Raw genomic sequence first — 18,454 nt, forward strand, 5'->3', positions numbered from 1 at the left:
CACCAAGTTGCCCTTTTCTGGGAGGAAAACATTGAACAGAAGTTAGCCCCCATCCACCCTTTTTTTTTTTTTTTTAACATTTTAAAAGGACAGGTTTATTAGGAAAAGGAGAGGTTTATTAGGAAAAGGAGAGAAATAGGCACCTGCATAATCATAGGTGGGCAGGAGAGCTGCTGCTTCTGCTATGCAATGGGAAAATGTTTGTGATTAAAGAAACCCTACATAGTCACAGATGGGCAGGAGAGCTGCCAGAAGTTAGCCTTTATTTTAAGGCAATACCTGTAATAAAATTCAGAATTACATAATTAATAAATCATTTAAGAATTCATCTGCATAAACTGGTTCATTAAAACCAGGCTTTTATAGTGGGAGTAAAGTATAACTACATATTATGGAGTCAGGTATTCAGTAATTTTATTCTTCCTAATCACTGTTTTTGGTGACAAGTAGGCATTGGAAGTAAGTAGGTTACAAGTTCAGTGAATCAATATGGAAATGCCACACCTCAACCAACACACAATCTAAATTTACCTTTAGGAGCCTAAAACGTATCTATTCAAAATACAGTGAATTGGAATATGTACATATCTGACAGAAGGTTCAATCCAATAAAATAGGAAAGATCTTAATTACTCATGAATGTACTGTTTTTTCTTAAGAATCTTAAAAATCATAGTTCAATAATTCTTAAAATGAATCAGAATTCAAATAAATAAATGGGCATTCAAATGCTTCAAAGATCAAAACAAAAACCCTCTAGTTTCTTGTTACATTCCTAATCTATTCCTAGTATATTTAAAAGATAGTAAAATTAAAATGTTTTAAATTTTAGAGACTCTTTATAAATTTGCTCTTATCTCCCTAAGAGTCCTGAAGAATTTAAAAAGAAAAATCAATGTCCCTCTCAAATGAAAAGGGCAGTAACTCCACTAAATAGAACCTTTCTATTTCTTTTCATTCATAAAACACACAAAGACATCATTGTTCTCCAGTTTTATTATTCTTCAATCTTCCCAACACATGAACCACAATCCATTTTGAGATTTTTTTTCAGTGCATTTCACAGCAAAAAATGAACAAAAGAATCATTAAAATGGTTGTGCATAAACCAATTATTTTCTTATAATTTACAATTTGTTGAAAAAATTGTTATGCTGTTTTCATCCTAATAACCCCTTCAATAAAACACAATTTATCAGAGCACAAAGCTTAGACTTATGATGATACAACAGATGCAGCCACCTACAATGGCTGATGAATAACAGGTATATGTTACACACACTGATTGGAAGACCACATGAGAGAAACAGAGTAAGGCACCACTCTTGGAAAATTAAGGTAGTTTGCAGTAACAAGAGTTGAGCACCGTAAGTAGGTGCTCAATAAATACTTGAACGAATGATGACAGTCGTAATTAGCACTATTCTTTTAATTGCCAGCAATCCTTCAACTCCAATAAAATACTTATTTAAAAAAAGATTTGTACCTGAATATAACTTCCTGATATCTTTTTTTCCTGATATCTTTTTATTTCATACTCTTTCTTCAGCATTTGAATTTCCTTGAAAAGAAAATAAAACTATACCTTATATGCGCTCAGTCTATATATATATATAACTTCTGAATTACTGACAAATATGAATAGTTTTAAATTTTGAGTGAAGAGAGGTAAGATAAAGCATACTTATCCAGAGGGATAGTACATAATACTGGACACCAACCTAAAAAATGAAAAAAAGCTAAGGAAAAGAGTAACAGTTTTATTTTTTAACATCTGCTATGTTCTTTAATGCCTCAGTTCTTGAGAAAGGCCAAAATCTCATCATATTGACATCAACTTATTTTAAAAAATTGTCTCTCAAGTATAATATTTAATAAAACTAGGTACTGAAAAATGTTCTGAAACTTTTCAAGTCAATGTTGTTTTCAAGTATATTAAAATGCTCAGAAGAAAAAATCCTCCATGGTTATAATTCTAATCAATTTATAAATATATTTTTAAAAGAGAGTTCCGACAGAGGTGGAAAATGGGTAAGTTCCTCAGACACAGGCACACAGTCTTTTTGAAGTAAAAGAATGCCTTGTTACTACAATCTGGTTGATTTTTTTTTAAACACTGATTTCAGGCACAATGGCTGAATCCACTTCTGGGTCATCTTCCTCCTCCTCTTGGTTTATTTATAAGAGTAGTGTGAATACTTCAGTTACTGACAGAAAGCAAAGCACAAACTCTGAAAGACTTCACTTTTCACTATAAAGAAATAAAAATCATTGAGTTCTCACTGTTGTATATATCTGCTGCCCCCATGCAAAAATAGGGGAATTGAACTTAGCTTTAGGAGCAGGAACTGGATAAAAGATTAATCATTTAATAATTTAGGTAAAAGTTTTTCAGATGATATTGCTCACATCATATGAACAGTTTGGTGAGAGGTCCATCGTGCTTCTTCAACACTTTGGTCTTGCTGCAGCTCTATGGTGCCCTATTAGGCACCTCTGTGTTTACCTAGTTTCAGTCTGTGCAATCAGGAAGCAGGTCACTCAGTGCAATGACTCCATTCTGGGAGGGTGTAGGGTAAACAGAGAGGAACCTCATTTGGTCAAGTCTTAGATATTGTATGTCACTCTGCTGGTTGCGTTGTTGGAATTGTTTTCCAGAGGGGTTTGTGATAAACCCATCCATCTCCCTGAAACAAGTAGAAAAATAAAGAACCATTGCTATACTATTTTCAGAATTAGTGACCCAAACTAGAAGCAATCCTACCTTGAAATTCTATTGTCATGATTTAAAATAGAGGAGTTCCTGTGAAGGAAAAAAGTCTCTACTTCCAGACATCAAAGAATGCCTGTGGCTTAGATAGGATAAGCTGAGAAGTCCTAGTCTGGGATATCTAGTGCCCTGTAAAACATTTTATTTTGTGGAGGTCATTTGTATCAATTCCACCAAGTTTAATAAGATGCTACATATAAAATGACAGGCAGTAGGTGACATACAAAACATGGCCATGAAGGAATAAGCTGTAATCTCCATCTTAGTCTTGGCATCTCTAGTACCTAAGAGTTTTAAGTGTTGTTTTTTAGTTCTTCCCTGACTCTACACCCACAAAGAAACAGGAGTCAGAGAGTGAATTAAAGATAGAAGGAACATCTGTTCTTAACCCCTAGCTCTCTTTCAATTTAACTATGTAACTACATTAAAAGACAAAAACCTAATATATTTACTCTACCTTGTTCCAAAAATGACCTTAAGTCTAGCAATTATTTGGCTCATAGTGACAAGGATTTTTTCCTTGACCAAACTTTTGTCAGGATCCTTTAAGTTCTCTTCTCGGGTAGGTCTTGTCTATGGCCTGCTGAGCCCAGTTTTAACAAAGAATCCCAAGGAACCAGTTTCTAGAAAATCCCCTAGTCCTGGACATCCAATCAAACTGCTTTTATCCTCCCCTAACCATTGTTACCTACCAATTTCCACTCCCTCAATCTGCCTGTTGGCTATAAATTCCCACTTGTTTCTCTATTCAGAGTTGAGTTCACTCTCCTCTATTGTATCAGTCTTGAATAAAATCTTCTGTGCTGTTTTTATAAGTGTCAGAATAATTTCTCTTTAATAATAAATAGCAACCACTAGGTTGTTTATCTTAAAATGCTTGATATTTCTCAATATCCATACTGTTCTTTGGAAAAGATGTTACTTAACCACAAACAGAATGCTAGATTTAGAAGTTAAGACATTCCCTCTAACGATTTCATTTTATACATGAAGAAACCGAGGCTCTGAGAAGTGAAATGAGTGGCCTAACTTCATCCAGGAAGGGGCAGTGTGTTTTTAGTGCACCTTCTGTATATTTATCCATATTTTACAGATAAAAACAGAGGTTAGAAGTGGTAAATTGTCCAAGGTAAGACTGGGGTTCACTTATACAACACATATGACCCCAATATGATATACTGTATCATAAAAGTTCTCCTGCTTGCATTTATATACAACTTAAGAAATCTTAAACATTCACTTAAAAGGATACAACCAATGGATCCTGATGGACATGTATAATAACAAAGGGGAGGAAATGGAAGCTCTAATAAATTGTCTTTAGAAGTAAACAGAGCGTTTCAGTATGATACAAAATACAGTAAATTGTGAATTGCATATTCTATTGTGACTGAAGATTGTGATAGCATTTTATGTTTATAGCCAACTTAAATCTCCAAGTCTATTTCATCTGAACTGCTGGTAAACTATTTTACTTCGACAAACTGAAAAGCTCATGGTTAAGCTGGACTACTTTTAGAATTAAAGATGTATAAGTAATAATCAACAAGCATCAGTAAGTTAAAATTCTTACTAGGTAGATAATGAGTTTTAATTTGAAGACTTATATGACAAACCTCTTTAATAAAATATTTGGTTTTCCATGGTGTGCCTGTTTCAGTACGATGCCTTTCTTCAGTTCTCTGGCGTTCTTCCAGGGTACGTTTATGCTCTGTGGCCTTATCAATTTCAGATTCCCTCAAAGAATCTGTCACATTTTTCCACAATCGCCTGAAATCAGAAAACCACTCATTTTACAACTTTCTTAAAAAGACAGGTAATTAAAACAAATACCCTTAAAATTAAGGGATTTTCAAAATTTATGTTTCCTAAACCAGACCTATAATTTTATGCCTATGAGTTACAAAAACTGATACTATGCTGTTGGTGTTAATGTCCAGACTGCTGCTACTACTACTTCCTTTTTAATTAAAAATAAACTATATAAACAGTATTTTCTCAAGTTATAAGTGCAAGATTTTTAAATGAACTCTGGAAATAATAAACAGGAAGAGTAATAAATTTTTAAAAACCTGAAATGTAAGAGACAGAACTTTGCTTCTGGACATAATGATATAATGGAAACCAGATTTACCCTTCTGCCTCTTTAAATAAGAAGCCAGACCAAAATACAATGAAACAATGATTTTCAGGTACTGAACAAAAATACAGTGCATGACAGTGATCCTTGAGAGAAGGCAAACAAATGAGGGAACCCTGTGTGTGCTCCAATTAATAGCACATCACAGGGAGGGAGAAACAAACTCCAAGTAAAAGAAAACTGACAGTTCTTGGGGAAATAGTATGTCCAACAAATTGTGCTGGACAACTGGTCATACCATGTAAAAAGATAACCTTACACTCTCACCTCAAAATAAAACTTTCAGAAGACTATATAGGAGAAAGTCTTCAAAGCTTCGGGTTAGGCAGATTTCTAAGACACAACACCCAAACCACAATCCATAAAAGAAAACACTGATAATCTCATCTCACCCCAATAAACACACTTATACTTTAAAAAACAAACAAAAAAAAACCCACCATCAAGAAAATGAAAAGACGAGAACAAAATATTTGCACATATCCAATAAAGAATTTGTATTCAGAATTTACAAAAGACTCCTACAATGTCAGAACTGAGTAGTCATAAAGACTGACTTATTAAGCTTAAGACATTTACTTTCTGGACTTTTACAGAAGTTTACTGACCTGTGACCTAGCTTCTATTTTAAGAAACTAGAAAAAGAAATAGTAAATAATGCACAAATTAAGCAGGAAAAAGGAAATAAAGATAAAAGGTGTTCATCAATTTTTCATACTCTGCTACACGGAAATCCACTGGGCAAATCTGCATCTTTGATTTTTTTTTTTAATGCTTGCATGATTTTGTAATATCATGCATTATCTGAAAATGATATTCCACATGTGGACAAATTTTATTACATAATACTTTAAAAAATCACATTCATTTTAAAAAATACTTTAAAAAATCACATTCATAAAATATCACCATCAATTTAAAATTTATTTTATTTATTTATGCATACAAGAACTGGGGTCTAGGCCAGAGGTGCAGGGTATGAGAATATTCACCAAAGACAGAACAGGGAGCAGAACAGGCAGATCTACTGAAATACACTGCTGAGGGGAGCAGTGGGCGAGACAGCAGAGGTCTGCTGTGCCATATGGGTTAGCTCCCTGGCCAGGGATCCAGCTAATGAAATCATGCTGCAGTGGCTGGGGACAGCTTGATAGTGCTGAGACTTTAACCCCTGCACTACCAGGGAGGTCCCCATTATTACTATCAATTTAAAGAGAAAATTCCTTATGGAAAGTTTTCAAGCTCTTGGTGTCAACTAAGTTTTCAAAAATTCTGCCATGTTTACAACAATTATTTACAAGAAAATTGTCTGCCCAGTGTTGAAATCTGAATTGTCATAATTTGTTTGCCAATTATGTCTGTCTGCCTATTATTCTATTAAGTAAAAATGGTGTTTCGTGAAAAGAGTAATTAACTCAGCTTATAACTCAAACAACTACACAAGTGTTTTTCTTCCAGATAACCACTATACTTTTCAGTGTCCAGGACAAGTGCTTAATGCATATTACCACCTTATCACACAGAATATTAAAAAGACAGGTACATGATTCAGATTTAATGCAACTAATAATCTTCTTTTTCAAGGACATTCAAAAAGAAATTGTCATTCAAAAAATGCAAGTATATAGCAGCGGAGAACATGATGACTACTTGTATACTCTGGTGCCATTTCCTTGGGTAGTACTAAAGCCCAGAAGTGTTTTGTACCACTAATGCAAGTGTAACAGAGTGAAAAAAGCAAATAACATCTTAGCACTATTACAAAACAACTCTGAACTTGCAAACTTCCTGAAAAGATCTCAAGGACCCCAGAAGTCTACAGACCAAACCTTGAGAACCTTTCCTTTAAGATAAATCCTAAAAAAATTTCTAAGAGATCATTAGTCTCATGTTTTTGTTCAATCTGAGTTTTTGGTTAATGAATCTTTAACTCCTTTATACATTTAGTTATATATTGTTTCTATTCATGTGATCTTAAGTTGTTTTATGCTTTCTTGTATTTCCTTTTAAAATGGATACAGTAATACTAACATACAGTATATACATTTAAGCAGTACAAAAGGACATTCTATGACAAGTCAGCTCCTTTCCTGTCCCAGACCCCAGTACTTCTCTCTCCAGAAGCAACCACTGTCATCTCACTTTGGAGACTGTACTTTCTTCACACATATAGATCCACTTGATATGCTTTAAAGGTCTATGACATTTAATACAAAAATACCTTCTAGCAAGGTTGGGCCAGTTTATCTTCTAACCAGCAGTAAGAAAATGCTTATTTGCTTACACTTTTCCCCAAGAGAGGTAGAATTTTAAAAAATAATTTGTCTTGGGCCTCCCCTGGTGGTGCAGGTGATTGAGCGCCGCGCTGTGAAGCTGTCCGCAGCCCCTGCAGTGCCAGTTCGAACTCGGCAGGCCTGTGAGGGTCCCACACGGCGCGGCAGACCTCTCCTGTCTTGCCCGCTACTCCCCTCAGCAGTGTATTTCAGTCAGTCTGCCTGTTCTGTTCCCCACTCTGTCTCTGGTGGATCCTCTCACCCTGCCACGGATCTGACCTGTACCCCAGCTCTTGTATAAATAAATAAATCTTTTTTAAAAAAATTTGTCTTATGGTTTAATTTGTATGTCTTTGAATTCTAATTACATGGAACAATTTTCCATTTTGTTAATGGGCATTTTGTCTATTTTTGAGAACTACTTCTTTATGTTTTTTGTCCATTTTTTTATTGGGGTACCTTCCCTTTTGTAAATAATTTGTAAGAGCTTTTATGATGGGAACAGTTATCCATTCACTGTGTTATTACTATTTTTTGCCCAGCATAATGTTTGATTTTTAACTGAAATGTGACTATATCTAAGAGCTAGTAAGGTTTAAGAGCATCAGAACATATCATCCCTTTGAACTTACAGATAAGGAAGCTGATGTAAACCGGTAAAGTGACACATGTTCAAGATTCAAACTGGTGAAGAGGCTTAAATTAAGACACCGAACTTCTAGTTCTTTCCTAGATGGATACAAAGATGACATACCTGGATTCAAATGGATCCTGCCTCTCCAGAGGTCTTACTCTTTTCTTCGTCACTGCCAATTTAGTCAAGTCCACATACTTTGTCTCTCCACTACTGTAAGTAAACTCAAGAACACTATTCCACTCCCCTTGCACTCTGCATACCACAGTGTTGCTAGTGTTGTGCTTTACTTCACCTGTTACCCTAGAAGCAAGAAGGAAAAAAGATATGCTTTAATAAGTGATATTGGCTAGTTTGTAGGATTCTGAAACCTAAGAATGTACTTGGGAATTTCTGTTTAAATGTGTTATTCAGCTCACTTAATTTGTCAGTAGCAAAATCAGACTGAATCTCATGCTAGTTTACTAGATAATTTTTTTAAATACCATCAACTTTAATCTTTAGGAAAAATATCGGGACTCAAACCAGAGGCTTAATTGCCATAAATGATCACAAAGCGTGATCTTCAAAATGCTTGCTTTCATAATATTCAAGCTAATGAGAAATATGAAAAGTATCAACATTCTTCTTAAAGTCTAAAAATGTCACTACAAACTTATTAAACTTTTTAAAATTAAAAACAAAACCCAGAAAAATCAATAAAAGAAAAATAGAAAAGATACACTGAAATTTTTAAAACCATCTTACCAAAATAGAAAAATTTAAAAAGTAATGGTATGTAAAATCTGTTATCAACATAGTACTCACAGAATTTAAAATACTAGTGTTAAAAGTTTAATGAAGAGTTATCTGGCTGGTATATCAACAGATAGGATGCAGCTCCTCTTAAGACTGGAATAGGAACAAGATTTTATGTTCATTATGAAATACAAATAATAACAGGGTCAGATTAGACGAGAGGCTCAGAACACAGAAAATAGTGGGTAAAAGTGTGAGTCTAATCAGTGTACCAGAGACTATGGTTTATTTGGATTCCAAAGGGAATACAAAGGATCAAAGCTCTGAGGTCCAGGCAACATCTCAGGAATCCTGAGCATTTTTTATGTTTAAGTTAGAAGCCTGGAAACCAGAAGTATGTAGTTGAATTTAGGGAGTCCATAGTTTTTAATCAGAAGTCAAAGGTTTACAAACTTGGTGCTCAAGGAAGAGGAGGTAGATTCAATAAGCAAGTCATCTATGAACCAGAACTTAGATATCAGAATGTACAGGGGACTGGATCCAATAACAAACCAAACATAACAAACCAAACTGGATCCAATAACAAACCAATAACAACCAAATCTACAATCTGTTTGATGACAGTAGGAATGAGAACTCTGAGTTAGAATTCAAAGCAAATGAAATTAAATAAATAATTACAATGTTCAGGGTTTTGCCTGTTTCTTGTGATGTCCACATTTCCTGTCTGATCTCACTTGCCAACATTGTTTTTTTCCTTGAAATTTATCTCTAGTCAAAAAGGAAAAGAGACAATACAGAACATACACACATACACAGAATTGTATTCTGAGAATCGAGAAACAACAATCTACCCTTCACTTGAACTCTCTTTTACTGTCACAACATAATCTCACAAGCTGTTATCTCTTTCACTGGCCTTTCCAATCAGCAAATAAGCCCTAGGCCTATTCATACATCCTGAGTTACCTGGGGTCTATGGTGAAAGGTGCAGTTATACAACAAGAGCAGAATGAGAGTGCCTCCCTGGTGGCCTAGTGGTTAAGTCTCAGTGCTACCACTGCTACAGCCTGAGTTTGATCCCCACCCAGGGAGCTAACCCACACATGGTGCAGCAGACCTCTCCTATCTCACCCAGTGCTCCCCTTAGCAATGTATTTCCGTAAACCCACCTGTTCTGCTCCCCATTCTGATTCTGGTGAAGCCTCTAACCTCTGCACCTCTGGCCTGTACCCCAGTTCTTCTACTCAAAAAAAAAAAAAAAAAAAAAAAAAAGAGAACTGGGACAGGGAACAAAAATCACACAAGCCAGAATTAGACCCCAACAAACTTGAAAAAGAAGCATAAGGAGGAAGAATGGTCTTGCCTGACTTTGTTATAACAATTCTCTGTAATAGTCTGATGCTGGTTTGACAAACTTCTGTGAAGGATGAGAAAGTAAACTGCTTCGAATGTACTGGTCAGGCTGTCTCTGTGATAACAACTTGACTGTCACTGTAGCATGAAAGCAATCATGGAAAAGTACATGAATACTTACACAGCGCTAAAGAAAGCATGGAGATCTAGATTTTTTTAAAAGATTTACTTTTATTTATTTATGCATACAAGAACTGGGGTGTAGGTCAGAGGTGCAGGGGGTGATTCACCAGAGACAAAGTGGGGAGCAGAACAGGCAGATCTACTGGAATACACTGCTAAGCAGCAGGGGAGACAGGAGAGGTCTGCTACGCCATGTGGGTTAGCTTCCCCAACTGGGGAGCTAACTCAGGTCCTGCCTCTGCTTCCGTGATAGTGTGATAGCGCTGAGACTTAACCCCTATGCCACCAGGGAGGTCCAATTTATCATAGTCTTATATCAGAGTTAAAAGATGTATCCAAATGGCAAGGACTGAACAGGAATATAAACAATTTAAAAATAAAAAAGAAATATTACCATGATTTGTATTAGACTTTCACAGTTTAAATATAAGTAAATATTCTAATACAAAGTGTTGGTGTATTCTGGTGTTTACAAGCCTCAACAGCTCATAGACTGATCTCCATAGTTTCAGTAGCTGGAACTAATGCTGTCAACATGGACTGATTTTTTCCTGCCTATGGCTCTAGGATTTTCATTTCAGTTACTATAAACTATCTTGCATTGAGTAAAACAGGCTAATACCAAAACTACCATTTTATTTTTTCTTGCCACTAAAAGTAATGGTTCAAAGAAATAAAGGTGTATATTCAGAGAAAATAAAAAACACCTATTATAGCTGTTTTCAAAATAAGTGTTGCTGTAGAGGACAAAGGGGACATCATTTGTGTGAAGCTCCAAAAAAATAAAATCCAAAGGTTTATATCTGAGTTAACTCGCAGTAGAACAAAGGATCACTGGGAACAGCTACAACTTGACAGGGTATTTTATCTCCAAGAAACTCAGACTTAATAAAAGTTCCCAAGAAAAATATGCAAATATATATAGATTACTTGCTATATATGCACACAACATCTATACATACAGATGTATAGATGCAATGAGAGATCACAAACTGTACAAGTATGTCTAAAAATTTATAGCTATGTTCAGGGAAATAAAAGAACAATTAATAGAGTGTTTAATAATTTTTTATAGATAATGAGTCCTGTTAAGATTTCAAGTACACACACAATTATTTACATGCATATGCACACATACACCACATATATGCACAAAAGCATTTATGCACCTAGTAATGTTAGTCCAGTCACTTCTAAGGTTCTTTTTAATCATAATGTTTGAATTCTGTGATTATCATGAGAGGAGTAAACAGAATTACAGGTAACATAGTATGAATACCTTACATAAGAATAAAAGATGATTACTCTGATGATATTAAGTGGCTCTGTTTGAGTAACCTGTACTTTTTTTTTTAATTCACTGCTTCAGCATTTTGAAATCCGTATTTTTAATGACCCATTCAATGTTTGGGAACCAATCAAACTTTCTTTTCATTTATAAAGTTGTCAAGTACTAGTCCAGTGAAGAAGTGAAATAGTTACATGCAATTAAAAGTCTCATAATAATTATAAGGAGTATATTTTGATATAACCACTTAAGAAAAACATTTTTTTTAATTTTTTTTTAATTTTATAGAGGCATGTTTATTTATTTCTTTATTTTATTTGTTTGTTTGTTTTGTTTATACATGCACTGGGTACAGTCAGAAGTGCGGGAGGGTGAGAGAATTCACCAGAGCCAGAGCGGGGAGCAGAGCAGGCAGAAGGATCGAAGTACACTGCTGAGGGGAGCAGCGGGCGGCAGGAGAGGTCTGTGCGCCATGTGGGACCCTCCTCCGGAGCCGGGGAGCAGCCGGGGATCGAACCGGCATCGCAGAGGCTGCGGGCAGCTTCGCAACCCAGCGCTCAACCGCTGCGCCACCGGGGAGGCCCTTAAGAAAAACATTTGACAGTATCTCACGACATTCAACTTTCATACCTTACCACTCAGCAATTCTATTTCTCAATATCTACATACATACAATTATTATACTTATTCATTCACCAAACAATGTTCAAGTGGCAGTTTGTCAAAATTGGAAACTACCCAAATGCCAATCAAGATTAGGATGAATGGGCCTCCCCGGTGGCGCAGCGGTTGAGCGCTGGGTTGCGAAGCTGCCCGTGGCCTCTGTGGTGCCGGTTCGATCCCCGGCTGCTCCCAGGCCACCGGAGGAGGATCCCACATGGCGCGCAGACCTCTCCTGCCGCCCGCTGCTCCCCTCAGCAGTGTACTTCGGTCCTTCTGCCTGCTCTGCTCCCCGCTCTGGCTCTGGTGAATTCTCTCACCCTCCCGCGCTTCTGACTGTACCCAGTGCATGTATAAACAAAACAAACAAATAAATAAATAAATAAAACTTTAAAAAAAAAAAGATTAGGATGAATAAACTGTGGCAGAGCTGTACACTGGGAAACACTAAGGAGAATGAACTGCAAGCACACATGAATGACTCTCAAAAACATAATGCTGCATGAAACAAATCAAGTTGAAGAGCAGAGTGTACAATTTCATTTATACAGAGTTCAAAAACAGGCAAAACTAATCTGACAGTAGAAATCTGGACAGTGGCTATCTTTAAAGCGTGTGCGAGAGAGAGAGAGAGAGAGAGAGAGACTCTAACAGAGCAGAAAGGGCTCTTGGAATGTTGATAATGTTCTGTGTCTAGATCAAAAAACTCAAATTTTCACAAAATGAAAATCAACTTGTACACTTTGGTATATGTGTTATTCAATTTAAAACTTTGTTAGAAGGAGCAAAGACTATGCAATGGAGCAAAGAAAGTTTGTTCAATAAATGGTGCTGGGAAAACTGGGTTGCTACATGCAAAAGAATGAAGCTTGACCACTACCTCACACCATACACAAAAATCAACTCAAAATGGATTAAAGAACTAGACATAAGACCTGAAACCATAAAATACATAGAAGGAAATACAGGCGAAACACTACGTGATTTGCATATCAAAGACATCTTTACAGACACATCACCCAAAGCAGTGATAGTGAAGGCAAAGATAAACAGCTGGGACTACATCAAATTAAAGAGCTTCTGCACAGCAAAAGAGACAATAACAAAAACAAAGAGAAACCCCACCAACTGGGAGAACATTTTTGCACACAACACTAATGATAAAGGACTGATCACAAAAATCTGCAAAGAGCTGATGAGACTCAGCAACAACAAAGAAAATAATCCAGTCAAAAAATGGGCAGAAGAGCTAAAAAGAAACTTCTCTGAAGAGGAAATGCAAATGGCCAACAGGCATATGAAAAAATGTTCAACATCACTTGTCATCAGGGAAATGCAAATCAAAACTACCATGAGATACCATCTTACACCAGTGAGAATGGCACATATTAAAAAAACTAGCAACAACAAATGTTGGCGAGGTTGTGGAGAAAAAGGAACTCTCCTGCACTGTTGGTGGGAGTGCAAACTGGTCCAACCACTATGGAGAGCTGTGTGGAGATTTCTGGACCTACTAAACATAGAGCTTCCATAGGATCCAGCAATTCCACTCCTAGGGATTTACCCAAAGGACATAGAAACATCAATTCCAAAGAACACCTGCACCCCTATGTTTATAGCAGCACTGTTTACAATAGCTAAGCTTTGGAAACAGCCCAAATGCCCAAAAATAGATGACTGGATCAAGAAGATGTGGTACATATATACCATGGAATATTACTCAGCATTCAAAAAAGATAAACACATGCAATTTGCAGCAACATGGATGGCGCTGGAAGGGATCATGCTCAGCGAAATAAGCCAAAAAGAAAAAGAAAAATACCGGATGGTCTCACTCATAGCAGGAATCTAGAAAACTTAAATAAGGGATCAGGAAAATGAATAACTATAAGAAAGTGAAAATCAAAATCAACAAAAAACTATGAACCAGAGACACTTTTTGGGGGTGGGGGCCAGGAGGGGAGGGATTGGGGTCAGAATGGGGCATGTGCAGTTATATGGGGGAATATAAAAATAAAATTTATTATTAAAAAAAAATAACAACAACAAAAAAAAAACTCAATGAGCAGAAAGAAATAACACAATTTTAAAAGGGACAAAAACAGTGTTATAAATGAGTGGTGCCTCATTTGAAAAATGGACAAAAGACTTTAACAGACACGTCACCAAGAAGAGACACAGACGACAAGGAAGAACATGAACAGATGACACCATTACACCTGGTAGGGGCTGAAAAATGCAAACCCTGCACAGGTGCTGCCCAGGATGTGGACAACAGGAGCCTCAACACTGCCTGCAGGAATGTAAAAGGGTGCGGTCTCTGTGAAAGATCTTTGACAGTTTCTTTGAAAACCCAAAAACCTGACATACAGCCCAGCGATCACTGACCCAGCTAGTTACCCAAATAATTTGAAAACATATTTGGGGGCCTCCCTGGAGACACAGGGGTTAAGATGCAACCTATGAAGCTGTGTGCAGTTGGGGAGGTGACACACATGGCGCAGCAGACCTCTCTTGACTCGTCCACTGCTCCCCTGAGCAGTGTATTTCAGTTAGCTGCCAGTTCTGCCCCCCACTCTGTCTCTGGTGAATCCTCTCAACCCCCTCATCTCTGGCCTGTACCCCAGTTCTTGTATGTATAAATAAATAAATCTTTAAAAAAATGAAAACTTAAAAAAAAGAAAGAAAGAAAACCATTCCTAATTCAGAGAAAATCTGAGACGACAACAAAGATTTAATGAAACATCAGTATTCTTTTGAGAATCCTAGTAGAAGACTTGTCTTCATGTACTGAATGGTTTGGGTGATCTGGGTAAGTGCTGAAGAGTGCAGTGAGCCATGAAGAGGATATAATAACTCACAAATTACAATAAAATCACCAATTCAATATTGGTGTCTGAAGACACTGACTTTCACCATGTGCTTTTTGAATTATTCTTATAACTGGACCAGAGACTGCATGTTCTTTTGTCAGGAATTCTATTCTACATTTGGTTAGCTAACCAGGAAAATTTTTTTACAGAGATGTCACTATTTTTAAAACTAGGTCATGATTTCCAGAGTGCCTTGAAAAGTTTATTTTTTTCATACAAAAAATAAACACAAATAAAAATCCAACCCTATTTCACATAAAACAAAGCAAAATAAGAATAAGGGATTCCCACTTAAGATCAAACTGATGGGGGAAAAAAAGCCATGTGAAGTGTTCTTACCGGTGTAGTTTGCCACCATAAAATGGCTTAGTATGAAATGTGATGCTGGCTGAATACCCAGTTTTTGCACAGTTGACACTGACTTTGCCACCTAGTTCCACCCAAGGAACAGTTAAAATTGACCGGGCATATGCACAAGGTAAAGAAAATGTATACTCTTCTCCATGCTCCAAAAGACTGAGGATACCTAAATGGGAAAACAAGAAGGAGGTTAGTATCTTTAAAAAAAAATAGCTATGAAAAACACATAATATATTTTCTCCTGTCCAGCAAGTAAACATAATTTTGTTTGATTTTCATTTAGCTTCAGATGAAATTAACTTCATTTATAATTGTTCTTGACAACATTTCCTGGTAATAACGAATCAAGATTACTTTCACTATGACCTTATACTATTCATTTGGGGTTCTTGGAATCAGGAAATGTTACAATGGAAACAGTGTAAGAGCTCACGCTAATGCTCCTAAAAATAAAGTAAAAGCGTAAGTCAGAGTTTAAGACCATACTATATTACATCCTATTAATATCTGATCATTTAATCAGTGCTAGTAATACTTTTTTCAGCAGTCTGGGAAACATTAAATGTTCAATATTATGGAGTCACAGACCTTAATTTCAGACGGTATGATGGAAAAAAAGTTCTTTACATATATTAAGAAAAAAGGTAATTCTATGATAAAAACTATGGCCATCATAATAATTTTGTTTACCAAATTCTGAATTAGTCAAGCTACAAAAGAAGTGGTAGTTTCCAAACATATGTTATTTTTACAGTACTTGTTCCACATTGTGACACATATTTAACATATTTAAGAATATATAAAAAGGGGGGCCTCCCTCGTGGCGCAGGGGTTAAGCACAGAGCTATGAAGCTATCTGCAGCCACAGCAGCACAAGTTTGATCCCCGGCCGGCCAGGGAACAACCCACAAGGCGCAGCAGACCTCTCCTGACTCACCCGCTGCTCCCCTCAGCAGTGTATTTCTGTATATATCTGCTTGTTCTGCTCCCCACTCTGCCTCTGGTGAATCCTCTCACCTCCCACACCTCTCGCCTGTACCCCGGTTCATGTATGCATGAATAAATCTTTTAAAAAAAATAAAATTAATATAAAAATATATAAAAAGGGAATTACTTTATTTTTTTAACATCTATCATTTTTTTACAATATTTGTATTACTTTATTTTTTTTAACATCTATTACTTTATTTTTTTATTTATTACTTTATTTTTTTTAACATCTATCATTTTTTTACAATATTTGCTTCCCCCCACCCCCTCAGATTGAGTCCCCATAGAATTTCCTTCCCCAAGGTACCCGTGCACCATCACCACAGTCCCCTGTGCTCCTCCCTCCCTCCCTCCCTCTCACCCCTCTCCCTCCTCCTCCCCTGCAGTATGTCTCTGGTTTGTAATTGTCTGTTTTTGCTTTGTTGTGTTTTGTACTGTTATTATATTTTTTTTTTTTTACACTGATGTCTTATTTGGTTCCCCTATATTCCTGTTATGAGTGAAACCATCCGAAATTTTTCTTCTTCTGTCTGGCTTATTTCACTAAGCATAATTCCTTCTAGCTCTATCCACATTGCTGCGAATGGCATGAGTTTATCTTTTTTGATTGCTGAATAACATTCTATTGTGTATATATACCTCATCTTCTTGATTCAGTCATCTATTTTTGGGTTGTTTCCAGGTTTTACCTATTGTAAATAGTGCTGCAATAAACATAGGTGTACAGGTGTTCTTTTGAATCACTGTTTTTGTGTCCTTTGGGTAGATCCCTAGTAATGGAATTGCCGGATCGTATGGTAACTCCATTTTTAGTAGACTGAGGAACCTCCAGACAGCTTTCCACAATGGTTGGACCAGTTTGCACTCCCACCAGCAATGTAGGGGAGTTCCTTTTTCACCACATCCTCGCCAACATTTGTTGTTGCTTGTTTTTTTGATATGTGCCATTCTTACTGGTGTAAGGTGGTATCTCAGTGTGGTTTTTATTTGCATTTCCCTGATTATAAGGGATGTTGAACATTTTTTCATATGCCTGTTAGCCATTTGTATTTCCTCTTAAAAAGGGAATTACTTTAATGAAAAATTTATCGATACAGGATAATTAAAGCGATACCAAGGAGACTTAAATAATTAACAAAAGTACATTATTAACCTAAGTTCATTACCTAGTTCACCATCAAAACAAATACTGAATAGGAGATACACTGTAAGTCTGAACTCGTAGAGTACTTTTTTTTTTAAAGATATATTTTTATTTATTTATGCACACAAGAACTAGGGTATAAGCCAGAGTTGCGGGGGAGTGGGGAGTGAGAGGATTCACCAGAGACAGAGTGGGGAGCAGAACAGGTAGATCTACTATAATACACTGCTGAGGGGAGCAGCAGGCAAGATAGGAGAAGCCTGCTGGGCCACATGGATTAGTTCCCTGGGTGGGGGATCGAGCTCAGGATTGAACTCCTGTTGCAGTGACTGGCAGTAGCTTGATAGTGTTAATACTATCAAGTGTTGGCACCACCAGGGAGGCCCTTTCTTTAAAAAAAAAAAAAAAAAGATTTATTTTTATTTATTTATGCATACAAGAATGGGAGTATAGGCCAGAGGTGCAGGGAGTGAGAGGATTCACTAGAGGCAGAGTGAGGAACCGACCAGGCAGATCTACTGAAATATATTGCTGAGGGGAGCAGCGGGTGAGACAGGAGAGGTCTGCTGCACCATGTGCGTTAACTCCCTGGCTAGGTTTGAACTCATGTTGCAGTGGCTGGCCATAGCTTGATAGTGTTGAGACTTACCCCCTTGTGCTACCAGGGAGGCCTTACAGTACTTCTTTCTAAGTAAATGTTCATTAAGCATTCTGTTTCTAATGTTCATGAATAAGGGGAAAAGTTATGATAATTATTTAATATAGGGCTTCCCTGGTGGCACAGGCAGTTGAGCGCAGCGCTGTGAAGCTGTCCACAGCCTCTGCAGTGCCGATTTGATCCCCACCAGCCGTGAAGCAACCCACATGGTGCGGCAGACCTCGCCTGTCTCGCCCACTGCTCCCCTCAGCAGTGTATTTCGGTCAGTCTGCCTGTTCTGTTCCCCGCTCTGTCTCTGGTGAATCCTCTCACCCTCCCGTACATCTGGCCTGTACCCATGTTCTTGTATAAATAAAATAAATCTTAAAAAAAAAAATAATTATTTAA

The 18,454-nt window shown here is 36.9% G+C and overlaps 1 protein-coding gene across 1 annotated transcript in view; it reads right to left on the reverse strand.

The window, feature by feature from the left end:
- Positions 1-2,621: 2,621 nt before the first annotated feature.
- OSBPL11 (oxysterol binding protein like 11) overlaps positions 2,622-18,454 on the reverse strand; it is a gene marked incomplete at its 3' end in the record, with an annotated part of 73,599 nt that continues 57,766 nt past the window's right edge. Inside the window, exons 10-13 of the mRNA XM_084231715.1 lie at positions 15,255-15,441; positions 7,938-8,120; positions 4,387-4,540; positions 2,622-2,687 (exon numbers count right to left, since the gene is read on the reverse strand). Coding sequence (XP_084087841.1) covers positions 2,622-2,687; positions 4,387-4,540; positions 7,938-8,120; positions 15,255-15,441 — 590 coding nt within the window. The remainder of the gene's footprint in view (positions 2,688-4,386; positions 4,541-7,937; positions 8,121-15,254; positions 15,442-18,454) is intronic.

This window comes from Talpa europaea (genome assembly GCF_964194135.1).
Source record: "Talpa europaea genome assembly, chromosome: 4".
In the NCBI taxonomy this organism is placed as follows: Eukaryota; Metazoa; Chordata; class Mammalia; order Eulipotyphla; family Talpidae; genus Talpa; species Talpa europaea.